Source organism: Panthera tigris, chromosome C1, assembly GCF_018350195.1.
Source record: "Panthera tigris isolate Pti1 chromosome C1, P.tigris_Pti1_mat1.1, whole genome shotgun sequence".
NCBI classification, from domain to species: Eukaryota; Metazoa; Chordata; class Mammalia; order Carnivora; family Felidae; genus Panthera; species Panthera tigris.
The window spans coordinates 72669775-72690757 of NC_056667.1; the positions used below are offsets into that span (position 1 = coordinate 72669775).

At 38.1% G+C, this 20983-nt stretch overlaps 1 protein-coding gene across 2 annotated transcripts in view; it reads right to left on the reverse strand.

Moving 5' to 3' along the window:
- Nucleotides 1–13022: 13022 nt before the first annotated feature.
- The window catches only part of SELENOF (selenoprotein F), a 57713-nt gene continuing 49752 nt past the window's right edge, over nt 13023–20983 (reverse strand). Inside the window, exons 4-5 of one of the 2 annotated variants that reach the window (XM_007079162.3) lie at nt 16237–16286; nt 13023–13904 (exon numbers count right to left, since the gene is read on the reverse strand). In XM_007079162.3, coding sequence (XP_007079224.2) covers nt 13773–13904; nt 16237–16286 — 182 coding nt within the window. In that variant the 3' untranslated portion in view covers nt 13023–13772. The remainder of the gene's footprint in view (nt 13905–16236; nt 16287–20983) is intronic. The other variant, XM_015536207.2, reaches the window with a different exon arrangement.

Here is a 20983-nt window from a genome sequence, read left to right on the forward strand (position 1 = left end):
TTACTGGATCCTATGCTCTATTTGTTATATTTGGAGGGCTCTCCACACTGTGTTCCACAGTGGCTGTGCCAACCGACACTCTTAACCGACAGTGCGTGAAGGTTCTCTTTTCTCTGCCTCAGAGCCAACTCTTGTGATTTCTTTTGATTCCAGCCATTCTAACAGGGGTCAGGTGGTATCTTATGGCGGTTCTAATTTGTATTTCTGAGACAATTGCTGCTGCTAAACATCTTTTCTTGTGTCTGTCGGCCGTTTGTACATCTTCTTTGGGACAATGTCTATTCATGTCCTCCGACCATTTTTTAATTGGATTGTTTGTCTTTTTGGTGTCAAGGTGTACAGGTTCTTTACATATTGGAGACAGAAGACCTTATCACATATGTCCTTTGCATTTATCTACTCTCATTTGGTCAGTTGCCTTTTCATATCATTGATGGTTTCCTTGTTGTGTCAAAGCTTTTTTACATTGTTGTAGCCCAGATATTTTAGTTTGGTTTTGCTTTGCTCTGCCTTGCCTGAGGAGCCACAGCTAGTAACCTGTTGCTAAGGCTCATGTCAACAGGTGTTATTGCAAGATATTGTGCCAAGGTGTTGTGTGTTCTTGCAAGAGTCTTCTGATTTCTGGTCTCACATTTAGATCTTGAATCCATCTTGAGTTTATTTTTGTGTTTCATGTAAGAAAATGGTCCCATTTCATTCTTTTGGATGTCTCTGTCCAGTTTTCCCAGCACCGTTTATTGTGACGACTGTTTTCTTCCCCTAGTATATTCTCACCTTTGTCAGAGATTAATTGATCATGTAAGCATGGGCTTATTTCTGGTCTCTCTGTCCTGTTTTGATTCTTGTCACTCTGTGGGATTTGGGATGAGGATACGTCCAGCTTTGGTTTTTGTTCACATCCCTGGAATAGATTCCACTTGGTTGTGGTGAGTGATCCTTATAATGTGTTGTTACATGTATTTTACTAATATTTGGTTGAGGCTTTTTGTGTCTGTGTTCATTGGGGATAGGGGCCCATAGTTTTCTTGTTTCGTGTGAGGGTAATGCTGGCCTTGCAGAATGTATTTGGAAGCTTTCCTTCTGCTTCTGTTTTGGAGTTATTTGAGGAGAATAGGGTAATAAGTCTTTTTTTTTTTTTTTTAATCTTGGGTAGAATTCACCTGTGATGTCATCTGCTTTTAGAATTTTGTTTAGTTTTGAGTTTTTTGATTACTGACTCAATTTTGTTACCAGGAATTAGACTGTTCAGAGGTTTTACTTCTTCCTGGTTCAGTTTTGAAAGATTGTATGTTTACTGAAAGTTATTCATTTCTTCTGGTGTTCTAATTGGTTTGTCTGTAATTTTTTGTAATAATCTTTTATAACCATCTTTGTCTCTGTGGTGTCATTTGCTGCTTCTCCTTTTTCCTATCATAGTGTATTCATTTAGATGTTGTCTTTTTTTTTTTTTTTTCTTGACTAGTCTGGCAAGAGAGTCATCAATTTTGGTCCCTTTTTAGAGAACCAGTTTCTGGTTTAATTGATTCCCCCTCCTCCCCCCATTTTCATTGTTGTTGTTGTTGTTGTTATTATCTTTTTCCCTTTTTTGATTTTTTTTTTCCTTAGTGTCTACTTTTTTTGTGTTTTGTTTTGTTTTTTTGTCTATTTCTTTTTTGGTGTCAGCACAGAGCCTGACTCAGGGCTCGAATTCACAAGCCATGAGATCATGACCTTAGCCAAAGTTTGACACTTAACCGACTGAGCCACACGGGCGCCCTGAGATTTTCTTTTTAAATTTTCTCTACACCTAATATGGGGCCTGGACCCACAACCCCAAGATCAAGAGTCTCATGTTCTACTGACTGAGCCAGACAGACACCCCCCATTTATTAATTTAAATTTCCTCTTGACCTGCTTCTTGTTAGTAGCATGTTCTTTAATTTCTACTGTTTTGGGTATTTTTTAGCTTTTTTTACTCTAATTTATTTCTAGTTTCATATCACTGTGTTCAGAATAGATTCATATATCCCTCAATATTAAAATGTACTGACACTTGTTTATAGCCTTGTTTGATCTCTTCTGGGGAATGTTTTGTGTGCACATGAATAGAATGCATATTTTGTTATTCGTCAATGGAATGTTCTATATATGTTTGTTAATTGAGTCTGGTCTAATGTGTTCTTCAAAAACATTGCTTCTGCCTGGATGATATATCCTGTGGTGTATGTGAAGTGTTGGTTTTTTTTTTTGTTTTTTGTTTTTTTTTTTTTTTTCAACATTTTTTATTTATTTTTGGGACAGAGAGAGACAGAGCATGAATGGGGGAGGGGCAGAGAGAGAGGGAGACACAGAATCGGAAACAGGCTCCAGGCTCCGAGCCATCAGCCCAGAGCCTGACGCGGGGCTCGAACTCACGGACCGCGAGATCGTGACCTGGCTGAAGTCGGACGCTTAAGCGACTGCGCCACCCAGGCGCCCCAGTATGTGAAGTGTTAACGTCTGCTACTATTACTGTATTACTGCGTTTCTCCCTTTAGGTCTGTTAATGTTTGCCTATGTATTTTTGGTGCTAACATATTGGGTCCATATTTATTTACAGTTATTAAATCTCCTTTTTGTTTTGAGAACTTTACCAGTATGTAATGCCCTTTATCGTCTCTTGTTACAGCCTGTTTTGGAAAGTCAATTTTGTCTGACATAAGTATTGCAACCTGTTTTTGTTTTGTTTTCTGCTTCTATTTGCATGGAATATTTTTTCACATCCCTTCACTTGTATATGTGTCCTTAGTTTTGACACGAGCTCGTTGTATGCAGCATATAGATGGGTTGTTTTTATTTTTGTTCATATCCTCATCCTATGTGTTTTGGAGCATTTAGACCATTTACATTTAAAGTAATTTTTGGTAAGTTTCTGCTTATTGCCATTTTATTAATTGCTTTTGGTTAGTTTTGTTCTCTGTTCCTTTATTTTTCTCTCTCTTGTAATTGAATTTCTGTAGTCTTACACTTGGCTTTATTATATATGGATCAATTATAGGTTTTTGATTTGTGATTATTGTGAAGTCCATATATAACATTTAAGTATATAGCAGTCTGTATTAAATTGATGATTATTTAAGTTCAATCTTATTCTTTTAAAAATTTTTTTACGTTTATTTTTGAGAGGGACACACAGTGTGAGTAGGGGAGGGGCAGAGAGAGGGAGATGCAGAATCCGAAGCAGGCTTCAGGCTCCATGCTGTCAGCACAGAGCCCAATGTGAGGCTCGAATTCACAGTTGTGAGATCACGATCTGAGCCGAAGTTGGATGCTTAATCACTGAGCGACCCAGGCACCCCTCAACCTCATTCATAATGTTATTTTTACTGTTTCCTCTGTTTTATGCATATTTTTTATATTCATCTTTTTATTTTGTGATTAATCTTAACTAAATTTTTAGGTATACTTAATTTTACTTTGTCTTTTAACATTTATACTAGCTTTATAAGTGATTTTGCTGCTACTTATTCTGTAATGCTTGCTTTCACTCGTGAAAGTTAGCATTTGCTTCTAACTATGGTCTTTTCTACTTAAAGAGGTTCCTTTAACATTTCTTGTAAGATTGGTTTAGTGGTGATGAATTCTTTTAACTTCTGTTTGTCTGGGAAAGTCTTTTTTTCTATCTCTCTATTTCTAAATGATAACCTTGCCAGGTGGAGTATTGTTGGTTGTAGTTTTTTTTTTTTTTTCTTTCAGCACTTTGCAGGCCCGAAGAGAGTGGAAAGATAGTCAAAGTTTATGCTGGAAAAAAATCAGCTCAAAGCCTTACGAGGTTTCCCTTGCATGTTACTAGTTGCTTCTCACTGCTTTTAAAATTCTCACTTTATCTTTAATCATTGACATTTTAATTATTATGAGTTGTGGTGTAGAACTCCTAGGGTTTATCTTGCTTGGAACTCTCTGTGCTTTCTCAAGCTGAATGGCTTTCCTTCCCTAGCTTAAGGAAGGTTTCAGCTATTATTATTATTTTTTTAAATACATTTTCTGTCCTTTTCTCTCTCTCTCTCTCCTCTTTCTGGGACCTTTTCATGTTAATGTTTCTTCATTTGATGATGTTGCCCAAGAGATCCTTCAACCTCTCCTCATTAAAAAAAAAATTTTGGGGGGCGCCTGGGTGGCTCAGTTGGTTAAGTGGCGGACTTCAGCTCAGGTCATGATCTCACGGTCCGTGTCGGGCTCTGTGCTGACAGCTCAGAGCCTGGAGCCTGTTTCAGATTCTGTGTCTCCCTCTCTCTGACCCTCCCCTGTTCATGTTCTGTCTCTCCCTGTCTCAAAAATAAATAAAATGTCAAAAAAAAAATTAAAAAAAAAATTTGGGGGGGTGCTGGGTGGCTTGGTTGGTTAAGCGACCAATTCTTGATTTTAGCTCTGGCTAAATGATGTCATGCACTGTTTGTTAGATCAAGCTCCGCATTGGGCTCCACGCTGACAGCGTGCAGCCTGCTTGGGATTCTTTCTCCCTCTCTCTCTGCCCCTCCCCTGCTCACTCACTCTCCCTTTCAAAATAAATAAACTTAAAATAAAAATAAAAATAAAAATAATTTTCTTTTTCCTGTTCAGCCTGGCTGCTTTCCATTACCCTGTCTTCCCAATCGCTGATCCCTTCTTCTGCATCCTCTAATCTCCTGTTGATTCCCTCTAGTGTATTTCTTATTTCTTTAACTCTGATTGGTTCTTTTTTATATTTTGCATCTCTTTGTTGAAGTTATTCTCTTCAGTCCAATGAGCATCTTTACGACCATTACTTTGAACTCTTTATCAGGTAAGTTGGTTATCTCCATTTCCTTTAGTTCTTTCACTGAGGTTTTGTGGTTTTCTTTTGTTTGGAGAATATTCTCGTTTCTGATTTTGCTTGACTTTCTGTGTTTCCATGAATTAGGTGGAATAACTACTTCTAAAATTGAAAGTGGTCTGTGTATGGTTGTCCCCTGTGTAGACGGTCTGTGCTTAGTGACTGCTGTTGGCTGCCTGAGCTGTGGCTGGTTGGACTGGGGTTCCTGGGGCACTCTCTGCTGGGGCTGCCAAGATGGGATGGTCAGAGCTGAAGTGGGCATGGGATAGCATAGAACCAGGGCTCTCCACTGAGGGTTCCCTGGCAGGACAGCTGAAATCTGAAACAGGTGCATGTCAGGGGCCTACAGGGCTCTCTGTGCAGAGGATGCTCTGGCAGGACAAGTGAAGCTGAAGTGAGTATAAGCCAGTGGGTCCTGGGGCTGTCTGCACTGAGGATGTTTTGACAGGATAGCTGAAGTTGGTGCAAGTCAGGTTGTCCTGGGGTGTTTAGTGCAGGAGCACCCTGCTGGGGTGCCTGGAGCAGAATTGGATATGGTGCAGGGGGTCCCAGGGCGCTCCACATAGGGGGTGTCCTGGCAAGGTGGCAGGAGCCAAGGCAGGCTTGGGCCGGGGAGTCCCAGGGCACTTTGTAAAGAAGGCACCCTGGTGGGATAGGTAGAATAAAAATAGCTATGAGCAGGAAGTTCCTGGGGTGCTATGTGCCAATATTGTCCTGGCAAGTTGTCTGGAGGCAAAGTGATGTGGGCCTGGAGTGTTCCAGGATGCTTTGTATTTGGGTCACCTTAGCAAGACAACTGGAGCTGTAGTGAGCGCTGACCAGGATTGTCCTGGTGTGCACTTTTCTGGAACTCCTTGGTGGGATGGCTTGGGCTGGTGTGGGCTGGGGCCGAGTTTACTGAGATGGTAGGTTGGCCAGGGGATCCAGACCCTGCTCCTGTATGCACTGTCACGGTGGAGGGGAAAGGTAATTTTGGTGCTTGCCAGCCCTTCCGACCTAGAGTTCCAGCAGCTCCTCAGCCATTTGGTGGAGTTCTAGGGCTGGATTCTTTATGTTCTCATTGCCTTGTAAAACCACAGCTTTTTTCTCTGTGCCCTGGAGTGTCCAGGGCTTGCCGAGGCAACAGGTGCCCAGAGTTAGCTCCCATCTGTACTATCAAGGTGAAGGGGAGAGGTAAACTACGGTGCTCACTAGCCCCTCTGACCTGGACAGAGTTCTAGCGTCTCCCCCACTGTTTGATAGGGTTCTAGGCTCATTCCTTTATAATTTAGTTGCCGTTTTAAATTGTGCCTTTTTTCCTGTGCCCCAGGGCAGATGAATCTGTTCGTGGTCCCTCCGTACCGTCTCTCCCCACTGCAGTTTACAGAATCAGGTGTTGGGGTCTCTTTGTTACTCTGTTCTCTGTCTCCCTTGGCCTTCTCTATATGGTCTATCTTTTATTGTGCAGAAGCTGCAGTCGGCAATTATTTAGGACAAACTGCTCTATAATGAGGTGTAGATTCGGTGTGTCCATGGAGGATGTGAGTTCAGGGTCTTCCTATGTTGCCACCTTGGACTGGAGAACTATCTGTGTTGCTCTATTGAGGCAGAATTCCTTCTACTTCAGGAAACCTCAGTCTTTGTTGTTAGGGCCTTCAAATGAAGGCCCTATTCATTTGAACTATTAATCATATTTGAACTATTTGAATCATATTTGAACTATTAATCATATTTAATAGTACCTTTTATAGCAACATCTAGACTAGAGTTTGACTAAACAACTGGGTACCATAGCCCGGCCATTTTGACCCATCACAGGAAGAAATGTTGGCGATTTAAAACAAATCATCATTCTTGGGGCGCCTGGGTGGCGCAGTCGGTTAAGCGTCCGACTTCAGCCAGGTCACGATCTCGCGGTCCGTGAGTTCGAGCCCCGCGTCAGGCTCTGGGCTGATGGCTCGGAGCCTGGAGCCTGTTTCCGATTCTGTGTCTCCCTCTCTCTCTGCCCCTCCCCCGTTCATGTTCTGTCTCTCTCTGTCCCAAAAATAAATAAAAAACGTTGAAAAAAAAATTAAAAAAAAAACCCAAATCATCATTCATATTCATGAATACGAAGTTTATTTCTACCAATTACAAATAAGGTGACCAGATAAACAGAATTATTGAATTGTGCTGGCAGAGTGGGCAGGTATCCTACATCAGGTCTGCTTTAAGGTTGGGAGTGTCCTGTGTGACACTAACTTAGAGATGTTCATGTTGCTTTGAAAATTAGCAGTTCAAAACTGACAAAGTTGCTTTGCTCTAATTAGAAGTCCAAGAGGCAAGTTTTAATATTTTATAATTGTCTTTATTTAAAGAGAGAGTGTGTGTGCCGGGGAGGAACAGCTAGAAAGGGAGAGAGGGAGAGAGGGAGGGAGGGAGAGGGGGAGAATCCCAAGCAGGCTCCACGCTGTCAACATGGAGCCCAACACAGGGCTCAAACTCTCAAACTGTGAGAACATGACCTGAGTGGAAATTGAGTGGGATGCTTAACCGACTGAGCCATCTAGGTGCCCCAAGAGGCAAGTTTTAGACCTAGAACCACATGTAGCAACTAAGAATTTCTCAAACAGTGCTAAAGGCAAGTCTGCAATGAGAAAAATGCCCCTTAAGGCAAAATAAAAACATAGTAAAAAGAGGAGGGGGGGGGGCAGAAAGAAAAGATCGCCTAAATGCACTGGGCTGTAGGTGAGCAGGTGTGGTGGTTTTAAACATGGCTCCAAAAATCCAAAAAATCATGGCTCTAAAACATGACACTCCTCTACTGAGTTTACGTCTCCTTCCCCTCAATCTAAGCTCTGTGACTGCTTGACTCATAGAATATGGTGAAAGTGACATCATGTCATTTTGGGGCCCAGGCCTTGAGAAATAGGGCTTCACTTCCTGCTTCTTAGAAAGATGCTTGCTTTTGGAACCCAGGCACCATGCTGTGAGAAAGCCTACACTGCCTAACGGAATAGAATTTACAGTCAGTGGCAGTTTGCCAGCTCCGAGTGGCCCATCTTGGAAGTGGATCCTCTTGTCCCAGTTGAGCTAGTTCAGTTGATGCCTGATGGAGCAGAAATGAGCTGACCTCACTGAGCCCTGCCCAAAGTATATATCTGTGAGCAAAATAATTAGGGTTTAAACCACTTAAAGTTTTGGTGTGATTTGTTATGCAGTAAAAGAAACTAGACTAGATGGTTGGCTGGGGTCTGGCTGGGCCTGTGGAGTAAGATGTAGCTAATACCAAGTGGGTAGGCAAAGGGTAGAGATGGACAGAGATGTCATTCCATATGGGAAAGAACTGAGAATTCTGTATTGTTGGACTAAGATGCAGAGATAAAATACCCACTTTAAAGTGGAGGAGTTAGGAAAACACAGAAATCAGATCAGCCTCAGTATCCAGATGTTCAAGCCGGGAAAGAAGAAATGGAAGCACAATTCAGGCCAGGATAATGGATTTCAAAATCTTGAGTGGCAAACAGGATAGTCTAGTTTGGTATTCATGGGCATATGGGCATTCAGGCAACTGGAAAGATCAGGCAACTGGAACCAGGGACTTAGGTGAAAAGTCTGAGTATCGGAGGAGATTGAACCAGTCCCAAGAACTCTGGTAACCGTTACAATGGAGGTGGTGACAGAAAAGGCTTGGATGTTGAGTCAAATAGTTCCAAGACTAGAGCTCCACGGTCTTTTCACTGGAGCTAGAATTGAGATTTGTGCTTAGCTTAAAGATAGCAAGGAGGAATGCCTGAGTGTAGTGTGAACTAAGACACTTCCTCTTAGTTCACATAAGTAGTGAATATTTTAAAAATCCTTTTAGTATGCGCACAAATGAATATTGGACTCAAAGCAAGTTGTATACTAAAGGTTCCCGAAGAGGTTATTAGTCCTTGGTGAAAGCTAAGTGTTTACGCAGGCATAAATATTTGTTGATTGTTTATGACCTTTAGGGTTGGCCTTATTGGATTTTGTCATTCCCCGGCTCAAGGTTTTATTCTGAAAGCAACTTAGAATACAGCTGAATTCTTAGATGACATGTATTGGATCCTCCCTGCCTACCCTCATGACCTCATTTCCTACTACCCTTTCCTCTGGTTAACTTGTTTCCAGACACACTGGCCTTCTTTCAGGTATGTGGCTTCCAAACTTTCTACTAAGCCAGGATCTTTGCACATGCTCTCCCTTCTGACTGGAAGACATTTTAATTCACTCCTTACCTGGAGAGCTTCTATTCATATTTTAGACCTCAGTTTAAATATCACATCCTTCAGAGCTCCCTAAGCTCATTAGTTTCCTTTGTAGTTCTTTTCTAGTAACTTTTTCTTCTTTACTTTTACCATAATTGTTATATTTGTGCTTTTATTTAATTGTTAGCTCTCATTAGAATGTGACCTCTACTAGATGTGGGGACATTAGTTTTAAAAAAAAAAAAAAATTTTTTTAGCGTTTATTTTTGAGACAGAGAGAGACAGAGCATGAACGGGGGAGGGTCAGAGAGAGAGGGAGACACAGAATCCAAAACAGGCTCCAGGCTCTGAGCTGTCAGCACAGAGCCCGACGTGGGGCTCGAACTCACTGACCGTGAGATCATGACCTGAGCCGAAGTCGGACGCTTAACCGACTGAGCCACCCGGGACATTAGGGTGCCCCGGGACATTAGTTTTTTTAATGACTGAGGTTGGGAAAGAGAGTAAAGTGACAGTAGGGCAGGTAAAATTGAGAGAATAAAGAACTGAAATAATTAGTCTGAAGACGGGTTAATGGGGGGCAAAGCATTTAACACATCTCAGTAGCCCCTGATGATGAGACTATAAAATGAGTACTCTTAATGAGAGATCAAGAAATTTAGGACCTACAGAAAGTGGAACCCTGTACATTTGCTGGTGGGAACGTAAAATGGTGTAGTCACTTTGGAAGTTTGGCTGTGCCTCAAAAAGTTAAACATAGATAGTATGATTCAGCAGTTCCCTTCCTAGTAATAGATGTAAGAGAAATGAAAGTTAATTCTATACACAAACTTGTACATGAGTACATATAGCTGCATTATTCATAACAGCCCCAAAGTGGAAACAATCAAAATGTCTACCAAATAATGGATAAAATATGGTATAGTCATACAAAGGAATATTAGCCATAAAAAGGAATGAAGCACTGATGACACATGCTGTAATATGGATGAGCCTTGAGGACATACTAAATGAAAGACGTGAGCCAGGTAACCACATATTGGATGATTCCATTTATATGAAATATCCAGAATAGGAAAACCCACTTGGACAGAAAAGCAGGATTAGTGGTTGTGAGGGCTGGGGGTAGGTGGGTGTGGGAGTCACTGCCAATAGGTATAGGAATTCTTTTTGAGATGATGAAAATGTTCTAAATTTAGTGGATGATGATTGCACAATTCTGTGAATATACTAAAAAAACATTGAATTGCATACTCTAAGTGGGTAATGTGAATTGTATCTCAATAAAAATGTACAGTAACAGTCCATTTCCAGTACTTATGGTAGTTCTATAAAGTTGCTGCAAAGCTGAATTTACAGGTAACAGACCCTTGCTCTCAGGGGACATACAGGCAGGGTTAAGTTCCTGGAAGCCGTTGGTCACAAAATTTTTGTCAACCTATTTGTGTTTCTATTTGAAGACACTTGAAGCATACGGTTGATTTTATCACCACTGAACTCACGGCCCTTAGCACTGTAACTCATGCCTCAACAAAACTCTAAAATGCCTCTTTTCCATAAGGTGCATTGTAGCCTTTTTGCTCATATTAGAAACACTAGACAGCACTTTAGTGCTCAGCTTGGGGGCCATTTTAAAAGGCTAAATCAACAAAAAGCACAAAAATACAAAAAACGTGGCATTAAATAGACTATGAAAAGGCTATTTGTCTACAGCATGAGAGCTGAAATAAGGCAGTGTCACTTGTTTGACTTTAGCTAGGAATGTGTGCATTGGGGGATTCAAATTTTTTGCTGCTCTGCACACATCTGTGAATGACTTTAAAACTGCCTTGGGTATTAGGATTGTGGGGTTATAGACAGTTTTATTACTTTTTTATTGCATTTTTAAAAAATGCTTAATTTTGACAGCGAGAGAGCGAGCAAGCATGCCTGAGAGCAGAGGAAAGGCAGAGAGAGAGAGCCAGAGACAGAACCCAAAGCAGGCTCCAGGCTCTGAGCTGTCAGCACAGAGCCCGATGCAGGGCATGAACTCACGAACCACGAGATCATGACCTGAGCTGAAGTCAGACGCTTAACCAACTGAATCACCCAGGCACCCCTAAAATGCTTATATTTAATCAGCAAAAGTCTAGTCTGAATTTTTGGGCACAAATGCAGGCCTTCTCCCAGAACAAGTCCTCTGTCACCACAGAATGTAATTAGAATGCACTTTAGAATTCTCAAGTAAAAGAACTACTTACCTAGCTGTGCTCCTATCTGGAACCTGTACCCCCTCTCTCCATGTATTTGCTTTCACGTACAAGGTAAGGCTGATTTTACTTTCCAAAGTTTTGCAGTATTTGCTTTCAAAAGCATTTTCTGCATTTTAGTATCTTTTAATTTTAGATTAGCTTTTAAACCTCAAATCCTCTTAAAACAAGAAATGCTAGTTTTTGTTCGTAGTTCCTTTTATGAGGCTTTTGCCAAATTCAGGAATTTAGAGATAAACTGTTTTAGGTTTATGTACCACTTTGGCAGGGGGAACAAATTTATAAGTATCAAGTATTACATATTCATATTTGTGAACATAAATAAGCTTAATCAAATGTCAGAACTGGGCTACAAAATGACACTTTTGGATCAGTATTTTTCTCTTTCCTGGTAATCATTTTTTTTAAAAAGGGCTTTCAGGTATCCTTTGGTCAGAACTGGTGAAAAAGTCAGAATTGGCTGATTCAGTGAACCTCACAGTTAAAATAGTGGAGCTTGGTAGAAACACGGTTATTCATCAACTTAAGAACTTCAAGTTCTAAGATCCTGTGGGGTTCTTTAGCCTCTTTTGATCTCTCATAATAACTTGAATATAATAACTTAAAAGGACTTCTTAAACTTCTCGTCACTTTTTTTTAAACCAATGCCAGATACTCATTTAATTGGCTCTCCCTGCCCAGACAGCAGTCCAATTAGTGTCCTGTGCCAATCCAGAAGTTTTGAAATGTCACCCCTTCTACTGTTCATCTGTATGTGGCAGCACCTCCTTGTGCTTTTCCCACTGTCCATGACTGCTTCCCCTGCCTCTTGTTCTGAAGTAACAATAGCCACTGGGAATTAGTGCCACACTATCCAGGGTCTTGTACTATCACAATGATCGTTCTTCCCATTACTCTAAATGATCAAAGGTAGATCACAGTCTGTTTGTCAAGACTTCTCGTATATTGATTAACCAACTTGCCTAGGGTTTATTCTCTTCATGGCTTTAATAAACATACTTAATTTAAAATAGGACAGGATACAAAATGCTAGTAAAAATTAACCAATCTCTATTAAAATATTCTATATACAGTTTTCTGGTAGAGTTGTCTTTAAAGACTTCCAAATATCCTTCATTTAGATGGTTTAATTCTCGATTTATTTTTAAAGTTTCCAGATTAAAATAATTTATCCTAAGATTAAGCTGACATAATAAGATTAGACCAATTTGATAAGTTAGTAAGAGGTTTAAATGACCTAAATTCATTTGGATGAATGTTGTTCTGAGTGGACCATCAAACAGAGGGTCCAGCAACAAAAATCATTTTTTAAAAATGAATGTTTATTTCTGTGAGAGCATGCACACACATGTGGATATGGGGGAGCGAAAGGGGGAGAGAGAATCCCAAGCAGGCTCCATGCTCAGCCCAGAGCCTGATGTGGAGTTTGAATTCACAAACTGTGAGATGAGGACCTGAGCCGAAGCTTAACCAATTGAGCCACTCAGGTACCCCAAGAAAAATCATTTTTAATAGTGCATAAAAATTCTGTCTTTTGAAATATTCCTTATAGAAGGTATCAATAAAAATGTGTTCACGGATGAAAGCAATTTAGAGAAATAAAAAAATTGCAAATATAAAGCAACATTACCCACAATAAGTTATAAGTTTCAAGCAGTGTAGCCATTTTAATAATCTGGATAAAAAAGGGAGGGCTTCTACGAAAAGAACATAAAAAATACACTGAGAAATGTATCATTTTTTAGACATGAAAGAACAAATCAGAATTTCAAATTCTCATTGATTTTTGAAACTTTATTTATATTTTGGTCTTAAAAACGATCATTTCTAAATTGGCTTTTCTGTAAGAAGGTAAAGCACAAAAATTTGCTAAATATCATCAGATCCACACAAATCCTCATGAAGGTTTTCTGTGTAGTCTTCATTAATGCAAATCGTTGTGAATGCTTCCCTCTTACTGTAGATCTTGAATCTGTTTTACAATAATGAAGCCATAAAGTTTTAACGCAACACATTCATTATAAACTATAACATTTCTATTCAAAGGAAAGCTGGGTATTACAAAAATATGAGAGAATCTGAGAATCAGGCAATCTGTTGAGGCTCAGTCTATCTTATTTGCTTTGTAGTTTTTTGTTATTACTTTCAAAGAGCACACAGTGCATGGATGAGGCACAGCAATCCTCTCCCTTATTAACCTCCCTGATTTAAAAATCTGTCCTTTGTAAAACTGGACCAATTATTACAAACCATCATTTGCCTAATTGACCACAGGTCTATTACAAAGCATTTTGTTAGTGGTCCCAACAACTATAGGAGGATGGAACTTTATTAAAAATGAGTTTTGTTAAGCGTGCCAAATCCCTGGGTAACGTGAGCTGTGCTGCCACTTCAACTGTTAATTAGATGTTTAATGCCTCACGGAAAAAGACAGAGAAGGAAGCAAAACTACAATATTCTCTAGGTACTATAATACTTCATTTGATAAAGTCACAAAAGGATAGGACAAAATTGAAGCAAGATTTATATGCGTTCCAATTTTTCACTCAGGAATTCCTCTACACTGTCTGTGTTCCACTTGAGGATGCTTAGTTCTTCAGCAATGTTCCCATTGTCGTCCAAAAGCTTTAATACAGGGTCTGAACCACGAACATACTACAAAAAAGAAGGACAATAATGAATCATTATTATCTGCTTGGAAGAGGCTTCTCAGCCTCAACCCAAACCCAAACCAATTCAATCCAGCTTAACTCAATAAAAATAAGGCTTACAGGACATCACAACAGGTCTTCCGGGATTTCAAAAAAAAAAAAAAAAAAAAAAAGAGAAAATCACATTTACCCCTAAAAAGAAAAACACCTGTTGGTAGCAAGATCATTTGAGATTTAAGATTAAATGTAACATATTTATTGCATACACTTAAACTCTAGATGAGCTTAAAACTTAGAGGAGGAGGCAGACAAGTTCCAAATGAGAATGACTGGAAGTAGGCTGTGCACACAAATTATCAGAATTCTGTGTTGGATTTTAAATTTTCTTTAAGAAATCCAATGATTTTGTTGTTGTTATAATTAGTTGACTAATATTTTGACAGAATGGAGAAATTCTAACTCTGGCTAAATGTGATCAACACCATCAACAAACATATCCCAATACATTTCAAAATCAATCTTCATTGCTAAATTAAGTAGAACTACATAACTAAAGATGTAGCAGTGATGATGAAAGCAGCTCTTAGACCTTTCAGCAATTTATGCTTTAGTTTTTCTAGATTGTGAACTCTAGAGCTGGAGACAAGCTCTGATGTGATTACCAGCATTTGGTATATTCTCAACCCATTTGTGGAGTTCAGAAATATAGGCCCTCTAGGTTAATGAATCAATAACAATACTATGTAATCATTTTTGGTTATCTACAAAGTAAAAGATTTGACTATTCAAAACCTCATTTTAGTCTACAAGAGATAAACATGTAGAATGTAGTTGTAAAAATCCTCAACCAGGTATTGTCAAATTTAACAATGTATAAAGGAATTATATGCCATGGTCAATTTAGATTTATTCCAGGTATACAAGCCTGGCACAACATTTGAGAATCAATGGATGTAATATATCGTCCCCAATAGGCTAAATAGGAAAAATACATCAGTAGATGCAGAAAAAGACATCCAGTTGCATGCTTCAACCTGGATGCTAAGTGAATTAAGTCAGCCATGAAAGGACAAATACTGCATGATTCAACTCCTATAAGGTATCTAAAGTAGTGAAAATCACATAAACAAAGCAGAAGGGTGGTTGGCCAAGGGCTGGGAGGAGGAGAGGGGGAATTAGTGTTTTATGGGTATAGAGTTTGTTTTGCCAGATGAAAAAAGTCTACAGATTTGTTGCACAAGGTGAATATACTTAATACTACTGAACTGTATTTTTATAGTTAAGATGATAAACTTAATGTATCACAAAATTTTAAAAAGTAGGCTAAAGATCAACAGATATACCAAAGAAGATAAATAGATGGCAAATAAGCTTATGAAAAGATGCTCAATTAGGGAACTGCAAATTAAAACTATGAGATAATACTATGTACTTATTAGAATGGCTAAAATGCAAGGCACTGACTATACTTGATGTTGGTGAGGATGTGGAGTCACAGAAACTCTCATCCTAACTAGTGGAATGCAACATGATACACCCAATTTAGAAGACAGTTTGGGGATTTCTTATAAAGCTAAACAGGCTTACTATGTGACCCAGCAACTGTGCTTCTAGGTAATTATCTAAACAAGTTGAAAAGTTATGTCAATACAAAAATGTGTATGGTGGCTTTATTTGTAATTGCCAAAAATCGGAAGTGACCCAAATGTTCTTCCATTGGTGAATATAAAAACAAATGATGGTACAACAGAATATTAATAATATTTATTGTTAAAAAGAAATGAGCTATCCAGCTACAAGAAGATATGGGATCCAACCTGAAAAGGCTACATACTGTATGATTCCAACCATATGACATTCTGGAAAATGAAAAAACTACAGAGGTGGTAAGATCAGTGGTCACCAAGGGTGACCAAGGGTTTGGGGTGGGGCAGGGAGGAGGTATGAATAGGTACAGCACAGGAGATTTTTAGGGCAATGAAACTATTCTGTAGGCTACTGTAATGGTACACACATGATATTATATATATTTGGCAAAACTCCTAGAACTACACAATATTAAAAAATAAACCCTAATACAAACTACAGAATTTATGAATACTGTATCAATATTGGTTCATCAATTATACCACATCAATGTAAGATGTTAATAAGGGAAGTGGGGATGAAGTAAGGTGAGAGTAGGGAGGGAGCATATATAGGAGCAGTGTACTTTTGGATCAGTTTTTCTGCAAACCTAAAATTGCTCTAAGGTATTAAAAAAAAGTATTCAAATATTTTAATTCAGAAAACAATACTGAAGGAAAAAAAAAAGGATTCCATTAAAATCCTCTTACCTTGATTTGTAGTCCTCTGAATAGTTTGGGTTTATCACTCCTGACGAAAGCTTAAGAAAAAAGAAAAAGATTCAAATTGTTCACTTCCAAACTGAAGCTAGCTACAAAGATTAATACGAAAAGTATAAATAAGCTCAATAAAACATTAGATCTTCTACAAAAAAAAAACCTAAGGAAATTAAAATACATAAATAAGTGGAAAGGCATCATATTATTCAATGGGAAGAATAAATATTTTAAGATGTTGTTTCAAACTTATCAAAATCCCAAATTCCAATGGGATTCTAAGGGCTTGACAAAATGGCAGTAAAGTTCTGTGAGAAGAGTAAATGTGTAAGAAGTCAGGGTAGTTTAGAAAAAGTGAAATATGGGAGAATTTGTTCCATTGTTAACATACTATGTGATACCGATACTAGAACAGTAAAACAGATTATGAAATCTGGAGAAATTCAAATATCTGCATAAGTTGTTTAATATGGTAAAACTATCAAATCAGAGAGGGAAGGAGAGAAAGATTGTGTGTGTGTGCGAATTATTCAAAACACTGGAGGGGTGCCTCCCACCCTTGATTTTGGCTCAGGTCATAATCTCATGGTTCATGAGATTGAGCCCTGTCTTGGGCTCTGTGCTGACAGCACAGAGCCTGCTTGGGATTCTCTCTCTGCCCCTCCCCTGCTTGTGTGCCTGTGATCTCTCTCTGGGAAACAAACAAACAAACAAACAAACAAACAAAAACAAAACACTGGAGAAAACTGTCAAACTATTTGGGGAAAAAAAAATGGATACAGGCACCTGTTTTTCTATCTTATATCTAATGTAAGATATATAATCTATTATATAATCTATTATGTATTATTCTATTATCATATATATCTCAATCCACATGGATTAACATTTTCAGTTCATTCAACAAATATTTATTGCATATCTAACTGTATGCCAGACAACAGAGATAAAGCTATACAAAACATGATTCCTGCTCTTATGGAGTTTACAGTCTGGTGAGGAAGAAAGATGCTAAATAGGTAATCACACTAATAATTTCAACTGTGAGAAGCATCACAAGTTTAGAATACTGCCATAGTATTTAAAATAGATGACTTGAATGTGGAATATAAAATTCCTTTCCTAATCATGACCATAAAGGAAATACTTTATTGATATGCCTCTATAAAAATGAAAACTTCAGGATAGCTAACACCACTAGAAACAAAATTAAAACACTAATATACCTAGGAAAATAATGCCCACCATGTAATGTAGGGAAGAGTTCTTATTAAGAAATGCATACTAGATGGAGAAATGGGCTAGGGACAGGAGCATGTAATGTACAAATATACAGATGGTCGTAAACATTTGAAATAAATGTTCAACCTCACTAAAAATCAAATGTCAAAACAATGAAGTGCCTCATTCAGAGTGACAAAAGTTAAACACATTTAGGGTTAGAGAGGGGGTGGAGAGAAGGATTTTTCTGGGGGTTGTGGGAGAAATATAAATGGACACATATTTCCAGACAGGTACTTAACAAAATGAACCTGAAGTCCTAAAATGTACATATTCTTTAAATCTGAAAGTCCCCTTCTAGGTATTGATTCTGAGGAAATAACTGTACAGTAATGCAAAGATCTATAATATATAAGGTCCTGCTAACCAAATCTAGAAACTTGGGGGAAAAAAATATAAACTTGTAACAAAAACTACAGGTTAAAAAGTATGTTAATAACATGGACTACATTATAGAATGCATCCAATCATTAAAAATTAATCTGTTTAGTGACACAGAAGCAAACTCATATTTGTAAATAAAGGCCAGAAGCACTATACAAAATCTTAAATTAACCCAGCATATATAAAATACCTGGTATAATACACAGAACCATTTAAAACAAATGTTAACTATTATTTTAATAGGGGGTTATATCTGGAGTACAGGGTTTGGGGAAGTTTCAAATGAATGCTTTTCCTTTTTAGGGTCTATATTTTATCAATTTTTTAGTAATGATCACGTTAAATTGTTCAAGTGAGATGTTTCACTTAGATACTTGAGAGTTCTTAGATTTTATGGTGATATACATGCTTTTGAGAACTTACTTTTTAAACTTACAATTAACTAGCAATAACAAGCACTATACACATTTCATTACGAAGGTCTTTTATTGTCCTAAACGCAAGTATATAAAACGAAGAGCGGTAAATAGTTTTTCTTTTTAAGGTTAAGAACTTGTCGGAAAAGACCCATATCTGTATTTTCCCTACAAAATTTAGTTCAAAATAAAATTGGTCATTAGTCTGCTTATTAGGATTTCTTCTCTATCAACTTCATCCTTGTCCAAATACTCTGCAGATTCCTGAATCCCCAAAAATGATCTCATGATATCCTGTTGCATTTTATACCATCCCTTTGGCAAAGGCTATATGCACACCTGTGCAAAACACTGCTTAACTTGAAGTGTGTTTTCTACTGCCTAAGAAATCTCTCTGGGGAAAAAGACTACTCTTTTTTTGTTCTAAAGTTGTTGTTGTTGTTTTTTTTTTAAAGTTCATTTATTCATTTTGAGAGAGAGTGTGAGCAGGGGAGGGGCAGAGAGAGAGAATCCCAAGCAGAGTCCCTGCAGTCTGCATGGGGCTCGATCCCACAAACCATGAGATCACAACCTGACCTGAAATCAAGCTGGACACGAAATCAAGGTGCCTGGGGAAAAGGACTATTCTTATATATATTTTTTGTATCCATTTAATAGAGCCTAGTGCATTTAATAGTGTTCATTCATTTATTCAATAGATTTTTAATAGGCTGAAATAAATGAACAAATTTAAATTTAATGTCACTAATGACTATTTTCACTAGTTCTTTGCTCTTTGCTAAGCACAGATCTATAAAGCCTCCTAATTTTGAATGAGGGGAATATCTGTTAAATACTCGGTAGTAGCAACTCACATTTTACAAGCTGGGAAGTAATCTTTTAACAGATAAACTTGACTACTTTTATGTACATACGGCACTAGGATGGGCTATATGACAGTATAAGCAGGCTCCATGCTATGAGTAGAGCCCCACAGGGTGCTCAATCCTACAGTCCTGGGACCAGGACCTGAGCCAAAAATCCAGAGTTGGATGCTCTACCTACTGAGCCACTCAGGCACCCCCAGAAAATGTTCCTATGCCAACTTATTTGTCAGTTATAAAGGCAGTTTTGGGAATAATCCTTTAAAGTGATCAAATATACAGAAGTGATTAGACAACACATGAAATTTTAGCTTTTCACTCTGGATTCTTATCAGCATGTCATTTATGCAGCAACCCTGTAAAAATAAGAGCTTAGCTGTGCTATACATTATTTCTTGGGAAACTTGCAGAACTCCTGTAATTCAGACTCTTGAGAGTTAAATATAAACAAAAATAAAAATCTATCCTCGTTTCAAAAAGAAGATAAAATTGAGGATGATGGGATAATAGGAGGGACAGTCTCGAAGTTAAAGAAACATGTTTGAATTAATGTGGTTTCAAAGTAAGTAAAAATATAAGTGAAAAAAGACAATATACTTGACTATCTGTAATGATAGGCTTTTGATCACATCACAAGTAGTCATACAATGTACTGGTTTTAAGATTTGAGTATAAGGGCATATAGCAAGTATGGTTAAAACTTGTGGCTATCACATGAAATTATAAGGAATGACAATTTGATGTTTTCCTGTTAGTAAAAACACCTATTTGAATCAGAATGTATTCTAAGTAAAAATGTTGCATCATATGCAGAAACAACAATACAACAACAGCAACAACAACAAACAGTAGAACTGAATTCTCAACTTTGCTCAAGACAGCTTCTGGGTACCTAAAAGAGTATATCTAAAATAAAGAAAAGATACTATTGTATACAAACCATCTGGAGTGTAGAATTAGGAGTCATGTGGGTCCTCCCAACAAGACAATGTTTTTTTAATTTGTTTTATTTTTTTAAATTTACATCCAAATTAGTTAGCATATAGTGCAACAATGATTTCAGGAGTAGATTCCTTAGTGCCCCTTACCCATTTAGCCCATCCCTCCTCCCACAACCCTCCCAGTAACCCTCTGTTTGTTCTCCATATTTAAGAGCCTTTTACATTTTGTTCCCCTTCCTGTTTTTATATTATTTTTGTTTCCCTTCCCTTATCCTCATCTGTTTTGTCTCCTAAAGTCCTCATATGAGTGAAGTCATAAGATTTTTGTCTTTCTCTGACTAATTTCACTTAGCATAATAACCTCCAGTTCCATCCACGTAGTTGCAAACAGCAAAATTTCATTCTTTTTGATTGCCGGGTAATACTCCATTGTGTGTATGTATCTATGTATGTATGTATATGTGTGTGTGTGTGTGTGTACATACATACATATGGACATTTGGGCTCTTTCCATACTTTGGCTATTGTTGATAGTGCTGCTAGAAACATGGGGGTGCATGTGTCCCTTCGAAACAGCACACCTGTATCCCTTGGATAAATGCCTAGTAGTGCAATTGCTGGGTCATAGGGTAGTTCTATTTTTAGTTTTTTGAGGAACCTCCATACTGTTTTCCAGAATGGCTGCACCAGCTTGCATTTCTACCAACAAAACAATTTAAAAGCACTTAAAAATATCCAGAGAAGAGCAACTTAAATAATTGAAAGAACTTGAGGAGACTGGAGGTACAATAATGAAGACAAACTAAATATATGACTTCTTAGTCCAGAATGATAAAGTCAGAAAAAGAATGTTTGA